Source organism: Calidris pugnax, unplaced genomic scaffold (genome assembly GCF_001431845.1).
Source record: "Calidris pugnax isolate Ruff unplaced genomic scaffold, ASM143184v1 scaffold44, whole genome shotgun sequence".
NCBI lineage: Eukaryota > Metazoa > Chordata > Aves > Charadriiformes > Scolopacidae > Calidris > Calidris pugnax.
The window spans coordinates 4,325,253-4,343,374 of NW_015094506.1; the positions used below are offsets into that span (position 1 = coordinate 4,325,253).

General features: G+C 45.3%; 1 protein-coding gene across 8 annotated transcripts in view; it reads left to right on the forward strand.

Annotated features, from left to right (window-relative positions):
- The window catches only part of CACNA1I (calcium channel, voltage-dependent, T type, alpha 1I subunit), a 179,077-nt gene that overhangs the window by 89,915 nt on the left and 71,040 nt on the right, over nt 1–18,122 (forward strand). For 7 of the 8 annotated variants that reach the window (XM_014964117.1, XM_014964118.1, XM_014964125.1 and 4 more), the window contains one exon: nt 12,139–12,236. In XM_014964117.1, coding sequence (XP_014819603.1) covers nt 12,139–12,236 — 98 coding nt within the window. Of the gene's footprint in view, nt 1–11,724; nt 11,860–12,138; nt 12,237–18,122 lie in introns of those variants that run through there. The other variant, XM_014964124.1, reaches the window with a different exon arrangement.

Below are 18,122 nucleotides of genomic sequence, written 5' to 3' on the forward strand. Positions count from 1 at the left end.
ATGTGAGGTTTATTACTTAGCCAGTTATTCTCCAGCTACTGTATGTCATGATGATTTCATATCACTCCAACCACATCAACATAATTACTTGTGTGAACCAGACTTGTAATCTCATAAGAAGTTATAGCACAATAGTTTGGTGATGTCTATTTTTCCTTAAACCTGCGTTGATTATGGTTAATTTTATTATCCACCTTTAATCCGTAATCTATCAAAGCCCTGTATTGACGATTTCATTACAGTACTGTGATCAGCATCAGTCCAGTCAGCCTACTGAGATCACTGTGTTTCCAAAGTACTGGCACAACATCAGAATTTCTCTGACCCTTGGATGCTTTCCCAGTTTTCTGAGACTAATCAAAAATCATCAGTACTGGTCCAGATCTTTTCTGGCCATCTCCTTTAAACCTCTTGGATATAAATTGTCTAGGCCTGCTTATCTTAGAATATCCCTATTTTGATAGGCGCAGCCTAAAATACTTGATCACAGCTGGAGCTGAAACTAGCTCATTATCATCTATGCTACACATACATCATATGACCTTCCCTGTAGAACTTTTTTCTAATTGAAGTATTCTGCCTTTTTACACTGTTTGTGACAATCTGTTTTCTTGTTCCAGTGATTAACTTGTACCATTTTATGTGCTTGTTCAATTCTCTTACAAATTTGCTACAATTTCCATCTCCTAATTTATATTCATTGGTATTAGCTTCTCCCCTCTTGCTATTACATTGTTGCTTTTGCTTTCTCTAATGTTGTACTATCTTTTTAGCCCGTTGAGCTTTCTTGTCTCTATTGAAGCTTCTTGGATTCCTGAGAAATATTCCTAAATGCTACTTGATTGTCATCCACAGTTCATGAATTAAAGTCTATCCTGATGGATGGGATGCATGGCTGTTTCCAACTTCATGAATATGGCCTCTCTAATCCACCAAGTGTATCTAGTACTGTTGATGACCTTGATTTGTACATAACACATGCAACCAAGTAGTTCTAGCTTTAAGATCTGTGATAAAAAAACCCAAACCACTTAATAGACAATTTCTGTGTCTTACATCCTTGAATACAATTTTCTTTGAGTTGTGAGGAACATCATTGTAAATGCTGAGAAATTGCAAGGAGATTTAGGTGTCCTCAACGTGTTGTCTAAATTCAATTCTTGCAGATGGATAAGGGGAGGGGTTTTCTACCGTGAATTACAGATCAATACCAACAGAGCTAGCTAGCCTATTTTCCAGTGGGATCTGGACATACATAGTCACATGCATAGGTTATAGGATAATTCAGGTTGGAAGAGGTTTTGTGAGGTCTCCAGTCCAATCCTTTCACTCAAACTCAAGTCAGGTTGCTCAAAGTTGTCCAGGTCTTAAAAATCTCCATGGATGGAGACAGCACCACCTCTCTGGAGCTACTGCACCACTGTGGAGAGCTTGGCTTCAACTCATTATTGACTTCCTCACAGGTACCAATGAGCTGCTGTTACGTGCCAAAATTAATCTCCTCTCCAGGTTGAATAAGCCCCCATCCCCCAGCTGTTCCTTACAGGGCAGGTGCTCCAGCCCCTTGAGCATCTTGGTGGCTCTCCACTGAACTTAGTCCAATTTATCAAGGGTTTCTTGTATTGAGGGGCAGAAGCTGAGTATGCTATTCTAGATGTGGTCTACTAATGCAAATTGAAGGGTATAATCCCTTTCCTCATCTACTGACTGTTCTCCTGTAGGTGCAGCTTGGTATGTCATCAGCCTTTGTTGCATGGACCATATGTTGTCTGCTGTCCACAGGATCCACAGGTCCTTTTCAGCAGAGCCATTACCCAACCAGTACTGAGACAGTGGGTCAGTCCAGTCCAGATACAGGACCTTATATTTGTCTGTTGAATTTCATGAGGCTTCTGTCAGCCCATTCCTCTAGCTAGGAGGAATTATCTACTTTATATGGCAGAAAATTAATCTGTAAGCGTTCATTTCCAAATTGTCACTGATTCCCTGCTAGAAAATGCCATTTTGGACAGTGTGCCAGTCCCACTCCATTCCTGTCCACTTGCGTCTCCCTGCCTAGGTTAAAATCGTTGATTTTAATATTCCTTTCATGTAGATCTTCCCGCCAGGCATTCTTAATGTCATTTAGGCTGTTTATGCTCATAAACCAAACAATTCCTATTCTCTTTATTACTCAGGCCCCTGGCACTGGTGTATAGATGATACCATTTTTCTCCTTTTTACATCTTTTAGTGCGTTGATTAGTTTTGTTCTTGACATGGAGGCTCTGTAAGAATTAACTTTTTTCCTAATTTCATCACTTTCTCCTTTGATTTTTCATTTAACAATCTCCCGACTGGTCTCTCGTTTCCCTAAAAACTAATTCTTCTTCTAATGAAATGCTGGTTAATGTTTCTGCTTCTCCAGGGGTAGGTCAGTGTTCTGCAAGTCTCCTGTCCTATGTGGCTGGCCAAACTAGCAGTTCATTACCAGATTCCTCCGTTGTCTCCTTTGATTGTTGGCCAGGATGAGCCACCAATGAGGTCAACTGAATATTTCTTGTCCATCTTCTTCAGAAATTGTCTATAATCTATGGCATATCATGATAAGAAAACCAATTTATTTCAAAACGCATCATCATAGGTAAATATAGAACTTTGAAAAATCTTCCTAAGTTTGCCTTTTTATCTTGTTTCACTAACAGTATGGCAGCACAGCTGTCCTGATATCTTAATTTATTTTCTAAAGCATCCTTTCCTTTCTGAGTGGTTACGCAGCCTTTGGAGAGGATTTTCTGGCATCTTTGTACAGCTGAAGATCCCTTCTTGGGCATGCGTGATAGCCCCTTAGATTGAGCAGAACATTTCTTCTCACTCCCTGAGCCTTTTGACTAGCTGCTTCTTCAGGACTGTTTTAGGTAGTTTCCACACTGGGATCCTGGAAAGTATTACTCTCTATTAATTGAAATTAGTAGTAGTAGTAGTAGTGTTTGTGCCTTGTCTCACTGGTAGCTATCTAGTGTCCTTGATTTCTGCTTCCCCTAATTCCTTGCTTCTTTTCTTCCATAAACTTGTGGTGATGCTGCTTCCCGAGTCCATCCATCGAACCCCTTTCCAACCCAGTTCTTGTCTGTGCTGTGCATCATCCGTGGATGTACCTCTGAACACCAACTCTCTCCTTACAGGGAAGTCACCAGTTTATACTTGCAGCCCCAAATTTATCCCCCTGCCTTTCAACCCAGGAAAGGGGGCTGGAAAAACAAAATAGATACCACTGCGTGTCCTTCCACACTGGGAAGATGCCACTTAGCCTGAAACACACCAGTTGGCCTTAATCTCACAAGATGGGGAACTATGTTGCCAATCTTCCACTTTCTCTTTACTTTTAATTAACTGTGGTCCTTCAGGGACCTGGCCAGAATTTGCATAGTTATGACTTTAAAATCACAGACCATTAAATACTTATTAGCAGCAGTGTAAACAGCAGAATGCTCAGAAAATCCTAGTTAGCTAATCTTCAATGCCAAATGAAAGTTTCTGTAAAATTATGGCAAGTTAGTGAAAACTGTAATAAATACAGCAATTAGGTGTTTCAAGCAGTGATCAGATAAAGATGGAAACCAGCAAGCAGCAGGCTAAATAGCATCTTAACCAAAGGCAGAAATATCAGAATCACAGCCCTCCCCCCCAACACACACTCACTTTTTCCTCCTTAATGATACTAATTATTTCATTTGCTTTCTCCTAGTAAAACTATCCATAGATGTGCAACATATTGAAATGAAAGGAGTCATCAAAATGAAATGAATCACATCAGAAAAGAATCAAAACAAGGAGGCAGTGGTACCCTGCATGAGTTACGTGTACTTCTCAATTATTGCCTCTGATTTTTTTGCCTCCCTAAAAGCTAATCTCCTACCACGTGAATTTTTAGCATTATTATAGAAAAAAATAGGCAACACCAGCAGGCTCGCAGGACCAAAATGCAGACACACTTTTTTTCTTTTTTTTTTCTTTTATCTCCCCTAAACAATGAAATACAGAGCTCAGAGCTTGTGTTCAGACTCCTGGTTTCCAAAAGTGAGGCCCTGTCACTCGTCTTTAGTCATCTGAGCTTGGCGAGTCCCTCTGGTTTTCTTATCACAGTGTGAGAACCTGCTTATGTCTTTTCATATCATGTCTCCAAAACTATTAAGAAACTCTGACGTTTTCTCTTAGTACACAGTTTGGAGAGAAATCTTGAGTGTTCAGGGGTGTGAAATGATCACATTCTAGGCAGCAAGGGACCAGTCTCACACGCTCTGGAAGCTTTCAGCAGCTTTTGCTTGCAGAGCAATTAAAAAAAAAAGGTAAAAAAATATGCTGGCAAGAGGGGACAGTTACAGGTTATTTTTTTTTAAGAATACTAAGTATCATAGCTCTGGAGCTGACTGTGTAATTAGTGATTGATCTATCACTCCCTAAAGAAATTTCTTACTTTTTACTAACAGAATTATAGTGTCTTTAATTATATATATTTTTTTAATAAAGGGGTAAAAAAGGATGTGATTTTTTTTCTGTCTTTCAGCTTTTATGTACACGTAGAGTTGTCTTTTTGCAGCATGGTGAGCTGTAACTTTAAAACAGATAAGCAGGGCTACTTATCTGAGTACACTCTGGTTCGCAGAGCAATTTAGAGCCATACTGTGTGATGTCTGGCCACATCCCATACAATGTTATTCCATCATTTCCGTGGTAGGTGTTGAGAGGAGCTCGGCTCATCTCTGTAGCGTGCATTTTGAAGCCTGGCCCCAGAGGCACCAAACTGTGCAAAATGTGTGCAAATGCCTGCACGGCTTGCTCTTCAAGTATATGTGTCAAGCGAGCTGATAAGCAGGTTCAGTGCTGGGGGCTGCCTGGCAGCCCTGTGCCTCCTGTGCCATGGAGTACCCTGTGTTCCATATAGTAAAAGATCAGGTCCAAATAACCAGTCAGCTGGGAGCCAGAGCATCCATGAAGACAACTTTTTTGAAGAGAGGTTCATAGGTGAGTGCAGCCCTGATGTGCCTGGGGGGCCGTGTGTGCTTAGCACACCCCATGAGGGCTGTCTGGAGCCCCTGCCCATTCCCAAGGCATGGGTGAAGTCTGTGCCTTCTTGGAGCTGTGAAGGAAACAGGGGCACAGGCCACAACACAACTCTCTGAGCAGGGAAAAGGGAGAACCTAGAGAGTCTTTAATTTCTGCCATAGGCCCCCAGGACCTTTGGTGGGGAGTAAGGATGTGGTGGCTCCAGCTGTGCAGAAATCTTAAAAAAATTGGTCCCACTCCACAGCCCTACAGTCCTGGGGCTGGCAAGTACTATGTTTGCATCCACTGTGTGTTTTTCCTCTCCGCTGTTGCATATGCGTCCTGTAGCTGCAGACTCAGGATGGAAGCAGTAGCCTTCCTCTCTTGCCCAGTAGGCCTTGTCAAAATCTCCTGGCTCCACTTCTGATGACTCCAGAGAGTTTGCGAGAGATTAGATTCATTCCTTTACTAATGCCTGCCTGCTTACAGCTCTCCTTGTGTACGAGCTCGGGCACGTTCAGCCTTAGAAGAGCTGACAGGAGGTGTCTTGAATGCCCCACATGCCCCATGTTTTAGCTGTTCAGGTGTGTGCTCTGCCTTCTGCACCTTCGCTTTTGCTCCAGTGCTGATGGGTCCTGCTCTCCAGGCAGCTGTGGGCAGGAGTAAGTAGATTTTGCTGGCTGCACTCCCTTTTTGGCACACCCCAGGTTCAGCAATTGAGCCCTTGGGGGAGCTTGGCCAGCTGTGTTCCCCATGTCCCCTGCCCACTGCTACATCTCTAGCCACAGAGGGACAGGACTGCATGGATTTAGCAGGGCACATGCTTTTTTTTGGTCTTTCATCAAAATGGCTCATTAAGGGGAGGGGAGATATTTGGACCATTGGAATACATTGTCCAGTGAGAAGACCAGCTTTGCTCCTTCTTTGTGTTATTGCCGCAGCCTTTGAAGCCAAGGCAGAGGTGGTGAGACTTTCCTCTCATCTGGTGTGTGCTACAGAGGTGGGAAGATTTAAGGGCAAATCAGTCTCCCACCACCACCCCACAAACTGCAGGTGGGAGTTTTGAGCTGTGGGATCCCCTACCTCCACAGAGCTCACATAGCAGCCTTAGTAAATGGAGAGACATCAGCTCCAACTTTTGGTGCCAATATTGGAATTAAAAATTCTGACAGGAAAAACATATTTTCCCTGTGCCTCCTATGTTCTGGATGTTTGAAGTGGTAGAAAAATTAGTTTGTGAAATTTGATGGCCGTATCAAGGAGCCGAGGACAGAAAGACATATTCTTGTACACAGAAGATATTGGTTAAATCACATCTGCTCATGGTATAGGTACACACAAGGTTTAGACCTCTGACATAGCTGGGAAGCTGAAGGAATTCAGAGCATAAAACAATAAAATAATCTTCTGCCTCAGGTGCTCATAGATACAAGAACCAAATAAAAGTCCACAGGCAGGAAAACCTTCATTTTGCACAGACTCATAGCAAGCCTGGAATTGCAGCTAGGAAGTCACAACCAAAAAGTTTCTGACTTCTGTGCCAAACCCAAATTTATTTGACGAAGAAATATGAATTGATTAGACTGCAGTTAATTAGATTTCAATTGAAAACTCCTATCAGAGAAGGGGAATTAGGCAGCCTTTGAATTTGACAAAAACATATTGGCTTTGTGTCATAAGAAAAATACTGCCTCTGTATTTTTCATGAATGCTTCCAGAATACATTTAAATATTATTTTTTGGCTGCTAATTTTCAGCAAATAGCAGTTCAGGAGCTAAGATTTGGAAAGTTAATAAGTATTTAATAAAGGTATAAGAAGATGTAAATATGAAGAGGTAAATGGTAATGTTTGAGCTGGTTTAATCATGGATTTCATCGAATGTAATTGCGAAGAAGCTGCTCGCCAGGCACTGCTAAGTACATTATCTTGGGTTACACGTACAGCACGAGAAAGTCTGAGTGTTCTGGACTCCTTACATGGTTTTCATATTCTCTCTGTCTATTTTAAAATAGACTTAGCTTTTATTCCTTCATCCTGCTGGTCAGTCTGCTCTCCCCTGCCTGGCAGAGCGCCGTGCTGGCTGTGCATTTCTGCTGTTGTTGGGCAATCAGCATCACTCTTCTCTCCCAAGTCTTGTTGCTGCTGGAGAAGTGGGGAGTGCCAAGACAGATTCAAGCCCACTCTCAAGTTCAGGGATGCAGAGGCGCAAAAGAAATGCCAAGCTGTAGCTGATGAAGCTCTTCTGCTGTTGAGACTTCATGAGCAGTGAAGGTTTGCGATGCTGGTGGCTTGTGTGTCACTTTGTCCCTGGTGCTCGCTGTCCCCTCCAGTGGCTTGGCATGGGATGGAGGTACACCAGAGCAGGCACTTTCTGGACAGGGTCAATGTGATAACAAATTGCTTAGTTGTTCCCTGCACTAGCTTGGCCTCATCTCTGTTAAATTCAAGGTCTCTTGTGTGTTCAGCTGAGCAGATTTAGCTGGGCATAGGCTAATGTTTATTAGCAAGGCAGAGACTGAGGAGGCAGCAGGAAGATCAGTAAGGAAACGGACAAAAGGAATAAAGAGGAAGATGGAAAAAGAAAGGATTGAGAAGGGAATTGAGGGATATGAGGCAAAATGGAAAAAGATGAAGGAAAGACAAGGGGTGAACAGAAAAACAGGAAGTTAAGGAGGAAATTTGAAATGAGAAGTGGGAATGTTACAGGCAGGTATGAGTCAGAAGGAATGATAGAGAGGTGGTAGGGAAGAGGTGGGATTACCCTGAGAGCGGGGAGGGAGGCAGCGCTCATGCAGACATTCCCTGCCAGACATCTCCCCTGCTTCTGCAGGGTGAACCCCATGGTGATGAACCCAGGTGCTCCTGTCCCATTTCCCCCCCGTTAGTGATCCCATGGTGCATCAACCTTGAGCTGTATGGTGCAGGGACGGTGCATGCGTCAATCCCCTCTCCTTCCAGAAGAGCTTCACACAGAAAGTTTTGAAGAAGAAAATCTCTAGTGAGGGAAGATGAATTACTGTATAAATTCAATTATCTTGACAGCTCAGTGCTCAAATTCCATCACAGATCAGGAGTTTCTCTCTGATTTAGCATAGTTCCAGCTTCCTAACCTGCCCCTTCACTCGCTCACCCACGCCAGAGGCTGCAAAATACTTTAGTGGTGGCAGAAATGAGCTGCCATTTCCCTCGGGAGGGATGTGTTCCCTCTGCCCCATCACGATAAGGGGAAAGGACAGCTTGCAACCAGCACAGGCTTTTTTTGCCACATCCTAAGCTTTGTCTGGCTGCCCCTAGATGTTAAAGAAACTAAGGCTTTTACAAAAAAAAAGGTGCTTCAATCAGCCAAGAAACAGGGGAGAACTAGATGAAGAGTGGTCAGGTCCTGGGGGCTACCATTGCTCATGGCAGTGAGCTGCCACAAAGCAAGGAGGAGGAGCCTGGAAAGCTCCTGGAGTTTAATAAGGAGACAACCAATTTTTATTAGCTTTAATATTGCCATGCTCTTGGTTTATGAACACGCAGCAAACACATGGTTCCTCGGGTTGCTGGTGCTATAAAGATCCAAGCACTGAAGTTTGGGTGCCTGCCCAAGCATCCAAATAAGCCCCTAATCCACCATCACAAGGTCTTGAGACACAGATACAGGGAAAATGTGAACCTCCTGACATAAATTTCCTGCTGGATTTTGGCTGATAACTTTTTGTGATGTGCTCTTTTGACTCTCTGTCTCTGTCACCACCTCCGCATGTGGCAGTAGGAGATCAGGTATAGCCCAACATTGGAGGGTCTGCGTGTCCACGGTTTCCAGGCAGTGGGGAGCAGGGCTGGCTGGAGAAAGATAAGAGCAAAACCAGCTGGGCTGGCAATCTCTGAAATGCTGCAGATGCCCAGCAACTCTAGCGGAGTTGCTTAGAGATTCTGTTTCATTAGGGGAAGGAGGCATCCATTTGGATTTATCGGTTTTACCTACACAGAAAATATTCTTTTTGTTAATCAACGGAGTTTCATTTCATCCCATTCACTCACAGTCTGTCATTCTATGGGTGTGCTACCCTTGTGCAAAGAAGAAGCATGAACGTGCGCCGATGCTAAAGCCATCACCAGGAATGAAAAGGCGAGAACGAGTATCTCTAATGCAAAATTGCACTGGAATTTTGTTAGAGTTGTTTTGGATGTGATTTACGTGACTACAATAGGCATAACTCATCCGCAGGGATTTAAGCATCCTGGATGTGTCTCTGTTATTACAGCCAAGACCAGGAGGCCTCAGGAAGGACTGTAGGCAGAAGGGGTCTGCTAAGTGAGCCAAAGCCCTGGGGCCTGCTAGGGCTGAGCTCGTTTTTTGTTAGAAGTTGCTCTCTGAAAAATTTAACAGTTGCCCTTCTCTGACCCATCCTTGGGAACAGCCTGCTGTTTTCCTTGACAGAGTGATTGACTGTTCAGCATGTTTTTTTCCCTAGCTAAACTGGAATGTAATTGCAGCAAATCTGCAGCCGCTGAGGGCTGCAGGAGGCTGGCTTGCTGGCTGTGGGAACTGCGTGGTTGCAGCTAGGGTAGCATTCGTCTTGCCCCAGAAGGGCCTATACTTACTATTTTGATGTTTATTACTTTCCTAGTGATGCATAGGCTGTACTGTATCTGTGGAAAGCTTTTTCCACCTAGGAGAGGGCAGCAATGTGCACCTGGTTAAGACGACTCTAGTTGTAACACCAGCAATGTGGTTGTAGCTGCAAGAGGACAAAGCTCGAATGGTTTGTAAGTGGAGATTTTATTTTTAAATTAATTTTGTATGGCTAAGCCTAAGAAAAGATGTCACCTCTATCCACTGATTTAATCTCAGTCCTAGCTCTGTGCTATTCCTCTGTGCTCAGTTTCTGTGAGGGTCATGGTGTTCTTCAGGACTTCTCATTTGATCAGTTGCGGTTCAGAAAAGACCACTTTTTGAAATTAAACATGTTTTGGGGCCATTTGCTTATTTGGTGTCTGACAGAGTGTGTTTAAGGTTATTCCGTTACTGTTCAAAAATATTTTTTTTGCCTTCAGAGGTCTTTGCCCGTACCATAGTTCCAAAGTTTCAGCAGGTCTGTCTAATTCTGGAGCAACAACGCTCCGATAAAGCAATCCTGCTTTGTGCTTTTGGAACAAGGTTGATCAGTGCTTTCTCAAGGCCCTTTGTACTGTGTTCATCTGGACCATACAGTTATGTCCTTTGTGTGATGCCCTGTGGTCACATCTGTGTGTTTATATCAGTGCACACTCTTCCTCCTTTCATGTCCTCTTTCCAGTTTCAGCTGACCAGATCTAAGTGCTTTCTTTAAGGTAAGTATTGCTGCTTGGTTTGGGGTGGAGTTTCTTGGGGTTGCAACTTCTTAGGGTTGTGAATATTTTGATTATCTGTATGAAATACCTTCTCTCTCTTTCTGCACTCAGTGTATGTGGAACTGACAGCTCCAGGGAGGTAAATGAATGCCACTGCATTTCAGAGGAAGAATTATTTCATGCAATTACCCTAAAAGTGTATGAGAGAACAGAGTGAAAGGAATGAGGGAGAGAAAGAAAGAGAGCATGAGAGAGAATAATCACAACACTTCGACAGGTTTACCCCATTGTGTTTGAAAATCTATCACTCTGACAAGTCCCCTTTGTGAAAGGTGTAGACATAACTAGACATTTGCTCTTCAAGGTCCTTTCGAGCGAAGAGGGTGATGGATAGAAGGTTCAGTTTGTTTCACTCAAGTTGCACTCAAGTCTTCTCCCTGACGTTTCTTACAGACTGGCTGTACCCCATTTCCCTCGTAACGTCTCATTTAGGCTCTTATTCTTCAGTGGTTCCTGGGTAGAGGGCTTTGGGTGCACTTTAGGTTACTGGACGATCGACTTGTGGGTCTTTCTATTTAAGTTATAGTGGTTTTGGTTTGAGAAGGGGTGCAGTAACAAAAGGCTGTGTCTCCTGTTCCCTCCCTGTCTCTTGAGCATGTTGAAAGGCTTTTGTAGCTTTGGAGAAACAGGGCTTTTTGTAGCTTCATTATTCACATCTGAGAAGAGATTTAGGCAAAGCTGTTCCTGTCCTTACTCTGCTGCTGTTTCATCTGCCAACGTTGTCACCTTCTTGATCCCTTCTGCCCATCAGGGTCACCCCGGGGGAGCTGGTGACCACAGCCCATGTCTTCCCAGAGGTCTCATGTGCACTGAAACATGCAAAATGCTTTGAGATCCTCAGGTGGAAATTGCTGTCCAGGGTAAATGGTTATTATAATCCAGTTTCTCGCTGTGTTTTCCAAAAGGCAGGCGAGTTACTGGACATTTGCCACAGCGGGCGAGGAGGGCAGCACTGGGCTGAGGGATGCTGAGCCAGGTCACTTTTTTTCACCTGCACCTGCTGCTCTTGCAGCACAGCCAATGCATTAGTCATAGCTATTTGCACTTTGAGGTTATTTAGGGAGCATGCTGTTGGGTTAGGAAAGCTAAGGTCTAGCATATGTCCTAAAATTAGGCTTTTCTCCTTTTTGTTGGTGTCAGAAAGGAGTGATTCACAGCTATGGGAGAAGCCTTCCCACCTAGCTGAAGCAGTTACTGCTTTAAGCAGAGAGTTTGCTTCGATGTGAGATAAAACAGGTTAGCTGAAGCCACCTCCAGGGACCTCATTCCCTACTGTGAGATGAGGGGAGCACCCTGCTGTGCTGCAGGTAATTCTCAGCAGAACTGGCTACACAGCCCCGTTCCTCCTGGCCTCCTGGGAAATGTCCGGCCCACATGTGCACCCTCACCAGGAGCACACGCTCCTCATCGGGGCATCTTTTTGCAGCTCCTTTTCCTTCTGATGGTCCCAGCAGGTAAGTGTTACCACAGCTCCTGGCCTGCATCCTGACAGCACGCTCTCACTGCTCACTGCCATCCCATGGACAGGCTGTTTTCTGCCAGGGGAGGCTGTGGGCTCTGGTCCTGCTCCCAGAGGCCTTCTGGGGGCTTCAGTTTTGCTCCCAAAGGCTTAGGTTTTATCCCCACAACTTCCAGAAACCCTTCAATAAAGAAACGATGACTCTGTGACTCAAGCCAATATTTTGGATACTTTTAAACATCTTTTTTCTCTCTCTCTTTTTCCTCTTCTCCAGGATGGTGGAGTACTCCCTGGATCTCCAAAACATTAACTTGTCTGCGATCCGTACTGTCCGCGTCCTGAGACCCCTGAAAGCTATCAACCGTGTGCCTAGTAAGTCATGCTTCCCTCTCACACCTGCTCAGCTTGTGTCGTGGGAATATGTGATCAGTCAGGCTGTGTGTAGTGGTGTTTTCCAGGCTGAGTTCAGGTGCAAACTGAGTGGAGGCTGTTGTGCAGGTTTTTCCCCATCATGGGGCCAAGAGGTTTTGTTGGATGAGCAAGAAAATTGCAGTCTTACAACATATCTGCACTGGTCATCCTTCGTACAGGACCATGGTGATGTCTCAGGAGCTGAAGCTGAACAATGTACAATAAAGTGGTTTTTCTTGCTCTTACTGAAGGACATTGCAGTTTTGATAATGTCTGCAGGTTCAAAATGGAATGCATGTGAGGTCTGGAGAGGGTGGTGGGAGCAGGAAGAATTGCTTTGCTCAGGCTTTCACACACTCTTCCAGATCTTCTCATCTGAAAAATGTTCATGCTATTGCAGCTTAGGGGCATGTAGCACCGGCTGTTTTTTCTCTCCTCTTCACCCTGTGCTTTCTACTTCTACTTTTGTGCTGACTCTCCCCCCTGCGAGCTGGCGTGTGTCTATGAGCTGGGCTGAGCGCCTCTGGGCACGGGGCTGCGTGTGAGCCGGGATGTGTCAGCAGCCAAAGGGTTCAGATACTGTTCTGGTCCCAGACAGAGTCCCCAGCTCTGGTCTGGATGCAAACCAGGTGAGGTGCTGCATCCCTAGGATGTGAGCTGCATCCCTGGGGCACATGCCATGTGCATGGACTGCTCTCATGGCGGAGGTGGCATCTCCGTAACCCTTACTTCCTCTCTTCCCAGAGGACGAAGACAAGACCAGCTACTTTGCTGTGCTTTGCCATTTTTATTGGTGCCAAACTGTTTATTCCCTCTTCTTCTCTTCCTTTGTCTCTCTTTTTTAATATTTTTTTTTCCCTCAAGTCAGTGTTGTTCTTCCTGCAACCCTGCAAGTAAGCAAGCGTTGCCATTGTTATTTACCTGCAGGAAACATTGATGGAGGTGGCTTGGGGTTCATAGTGGTTGTATCCCGGTGGATGGAAGCGAACCGGCAGGCAGGTTGCGTGTCACTGGGATCAGGGGGTTGCAAGAGCACTGAACTTGGTCTGCTGTGTCACTGCGATGTCTCTGGCTGTTCCCTGTGCAAAGGCAGCAGCTGCCACACGCAGACCTGTGAGACTTCAGGTGTTTCTTCTGCAAGTTTCTCTGTCTTGCAGAGTGGCAGGAAATCTCTGCTCTTCCCCATAATCTCCCCAGTCAGCTTGTCTGCAGTGGCTAACACCTTGCCAGAGCTCTCCTAATCCTTCTCTTGAGCTCAGATGCTCCTTTTTCTTTTGCAGACCTGAGGAAGTTTGTACAGTTGACATTCCAGTCTGCATAATACTTTTTCCCTTGTGCTAAAGTCACTTTCATGACACAAGAAGTTTCTTGCATATGCTATGGAGTTGGATTTCAGAGTCTCTGGCGCCATGCAAAGCCCTTCTGGAAAGAGGTCTTGTCCCCCTTCCTTGGTGTATGTTTATTTCTGGGCAATAGCCAGGGTTAGAGGGTGCTGCAAGGTGTGCTGGAGGAACAGGGGCGCAGCCCTGTGTGCCCCACACGGCAGGAGGGCACCAGGCAGAGAGAAGCAGCTGGTTTGGGCACAGAGCACACACCCAGGCAATTAACAAAGGTGTCATGGGGTGATCAAAATGGGAGCTAAGAGCAAGCTTTTGGCTATCGACTATCAGCAAAACAACTTCCCCAGCCTGTTTCTGGCTCTCTGCTCCCATTCCAGAGAGGAGAGGGCTGGGAGCCAGCCACAGTCCTGGCTGTGGGCATGCACATCAATGTGGGGGGACATCTCTTCTGTGAGGGGATGGCCCAGAGGTCGTGCATGGCAGGCTCACCCCTTCCATGAAGCGTACAGCTGGCTGCATGAGGGCAGCACCATCCTCATGTTATGCAGCCCTGTTTCCTCCCTGCTTTGTTAGGAGTCCCATGAGTCTGTGCTCAAAGATCCCTTTAGGACTTATTTAGGATTTAGGGTAGACTTAACCTTGGTAGTATGTGGGAGCATCTTGAACGATATTCAGTTGACTCCTGCAGACATCTGCCATGTTAATTGCTGTACACTGGTGGCCAGGAGCAGAGCTTGGCTGATAAAGGGTCAAGACCTTGTTTTATTCCTATTTATCAGCTGGAGCAGCTGAAGTTGCCCTCCCCGACACCGCCCCAAGCCCGGCTGGCAGGAGCTGCCCCAGGAGGAGTGGTGTGAGCTGCATCAAAACTGGCCCACCAGGGACCCGCTCTGTCCAGTGGAGACACCAGGGATCCTTTCGCTCATCTCATCTGACCTTTGCAGAGCGCAGGCTGTTGAATTTCCCCTGAATGTCCCAGCCATGACGCTGTCTGTCTGCTCCTTTTATCAGTATAAAACTCTACCTGTATGTAATTGATGCTGTTTTAATTTCCACTCTGTGGTTAAATCTTTATGTATCTTTCTTGCTACATAAATCTCTGGTTATGCAGAAAACATTTTGGAAGAAAGACATCCTGCCATTAATTTAAAAAAAAAAAAATCAGATTCCCTGGGAAAGGAAGCACTGACTTGAGGGTTGAAAACTGGCTAAGAGGCTGTAAACAAAGGCTTGTGATAAATGGGAATGAGCCGTGTTGGAAGAAGGTGCCTAGTGGGGTACAGCAAACATAATTAATGGGACCTTTGGCCACAAATCTTCTTTTAATGTCTTTTTAAAGTTCTTCATTACTGATCTGAAGCAAGAGGAAAGTCTATTAGTGAGATGTACTGATGATACCAAGCTGGAGGTGTTGCAGGTGCTAGCAAAGAAAGTGGGAAATAAGTGGGAAGTAAAAGGCAAATTGAGGTCTTGGTGGGAGCGTGAAATATTTGGGGAGGGACAGGGGGTTTTATCCCAAAGGCAGATATTTTGGCCATGGTCAGAAGGCTGTGGTGGGACAATGTGGCCCAGCATTCACTGGTGGCCGTTTCAAAGGCTTCCACGTGGACCCCCAGGTAGGGACTGATTTTCACAGAGGAGTCTGGCCGTGTGGACTGAATAATGGCAGTTTATCAAGAGAATGGACAAAGTGATTAGGAACCTGAATGATTACTGCATGAGGGAAAGAGTGCTGAAGTGGTCTGTCTGGGCAGATTATTTAGTGGACAAAGAACAATAACACTCTAATAATCAGCAAGCATTTGAAAAGTCTACACACAAAATTGAGAAATTTCTGGAGCAATTTGAGAGAAATTTTGTACTACATGAAGCGATGCCAGAAAATTAGGAGGGAAGAAATTCAGAATGACTCTAAGGAAACAGTAGCAACTTGGTAGATGAAAAGGTATGACCTGTTAGATAAATAAGCTAATTTTATATTCTTGACAGGTGGGCAACGTGTCATTGTTTAGCCCCAGATGGCAACAGAGAACCATGCAGTCTTTTCACTCACCCCACACCCCCTGCTGGAATGAGAGGAGAATCAGAAGAAAAAGGCAAAACTCGTAGGTTGAGATAAAGGCAGTTTAACAGAAAAGCCAAGAAAGGAAAACAACAATAATACTGATAAAGGAATATGCAAAACACAGTTAACGTACCACCACTCACCAACCAAACCTGGAAAGCCCCCATCTGAGTGGCAATTCCTGCCCCCTGCCCAAGTCAGTTTCCCAGCTAAATACTGACTTGTTTTCTAGTTTGGATCCCAACCTGGCAGTGTCTTGTCCCAGCAATTTGTGAAAATGAACCCTGTAGCTGTCAGAACCAGGACATCATCCACCCCTTATTCTGTACCATCCACATTGTGCCCAGATCTTACACCTTCCAATTAATTGGCACCACTTTTCCCCATCTTTGGTATATATATAGAATCATAGAATCGTTTTGGTCGGAAGAGACCTTTAAGATCATCAAGTCTAACTGTTAAGTTGGCACTGCCAAGTCCACCGCTAAATTGTGTTCCTTAGCACCATATCTACACACATAGGTACACACAGATATCATTCCCGTAGCCTATAGGCCATTCTTCCAAAACGTCTGTTCAGTTGAGTTCATTTAATCCATCACTTTGGGCTCCATCTATTAGAACAGGTTCTTAGCGCAGGTGAGATGGTTGGAATTCTGGACTGTTGCAAGCTGTATTCAGAGTTCACGGCTGCTGTGTCTGATGTGGCCCATGCCCACAGTCTGCGGGTTGAAGATGTTGATCTTGAGCAAGTTGCTGGGTGCTACTTGATGAGGTCAGTTCTGATCCCATCACTGCTGTGCTTTACTTGGTTTCATCAAAGTCCATCTGTCATTGGTTTGGGTGATTCTTACTGTAGTACCATTGATGTGGCATATAGTAATTATAGTAATGATGACATGCAGTGGCTGGGTTATTTAGGAATTAACAGCATACAAGTTGATTTATTGGCTTTTCTCACCCAAAATCAGATCCTCATGGGGTGCACGTTGGACCTCCCTATCCTTCCACATCACCCACCAAGTGCACCCAGGTTCTCAAGTGAAACTACGGGGATTTTATCCCCTTCTACAATAGTGGCAGTTTTGACTGGGCAGGGCCAGCTTGATTGGTAGATTCCCTGGCGTTAACTAGCTGGGCAGCTTTTGCTAAATGTGTATCCCAATGTTTTAAAGTCCCACCACCCATTGCTCTCAGTGTACTTTTTAGCAGTCCAGTATTGTTTGACCTTCTCAGAGGCTGGTGCGTGATAGGGCATGTGATACCCACTCAATGCCATGTTCTTTGGCTCAGATGTCTATGAGGCTGTTTCAGAAAACAGTCCTGTTGACTGACTGAATTCTCTCTGGTGTACCATGTCGCCACAGAACTTGCTTTTCAAGGCCCAGGGTAGAGTTCCAGGTATGGGGCACAGGGTATGTTTCCAGCCATCCAGTGGTTGCTCCCACCATTGTGAGCACATGGCACTTGCCTTGGAAGGTTTGTGGAAGTGTAATGTAATCAGTCTACCAAACCACTTGCTGATTGTTTTGATGTTCCTTAGTGGCCTGACTGTTGGGTACTTGGGCATCTGTGTGATGTACTTTCACAACCAGATTCTCTATCCAGGCAGCAGTATCTTGCCACGATTCAGCAGCCCGGATGGGTTTACCTCTGCGTTGCCAGTTGCTCTGTTTCTGCTGCCACAACCACCCCCACAGAGCATTTGTGACCATCCATGAGTCAGTATAAAGTACTAGCCATTTTTCTCACTTGGCAACATATAAAGCCAGCTGGATGGCTTTCACCTCTGCAAACTGGCTCGATTCACCCTGTCCTTCAGTGGCTTCTGCAACTCGTCATGTAGGACTCCACACAGCAGCCTTTCACTTTCTATGCTTTCCCACAACCTGGCAGACCCGTCAGTGAACAAGCCATATTTCATCTCATTTTCTGGTAGCGTGGCCTCTTCCACACCCTTCCTCCTCTGGTGATATTCCAAAATCTTTGTCTTCTGTCCAGTCCATGATCACTTCCAGAATTCCTGGGTGACTGGGGTTTCCAGTTTGGGCTTGCTGTGTGATCAGTCCGATCCACTTACCCTGCATAGCATCAGTTGGATGATGTGTAGCAGGGATCCTTTCTCTGACCACCCAGCCCAACACCAGCAGTGGAGGTGCTAAGGGGAGCTGTGCTTCCATACCAGCCGCTTCCGAACCAGCTCAAACCCTTGCTGCCAATGCCTCTTTTTCAGTTGGAGTTTAGCAGGCTTTGGATCCCCTGTATCCCCAATTACAAAACCTTAGGGGTCTACTTTGAATCTCCCCTGGCGCTTTCTGCCAGAGGCTCCGGGTAGGGCCATTATCCCCAGAGATTCCTGCCAGCTCTCTATCTAAATACTGAACAGGGCTCACATAATACCCATTTGGCTAGTTCGGGTCAGTCTGGGCTGTGTCCCATCCC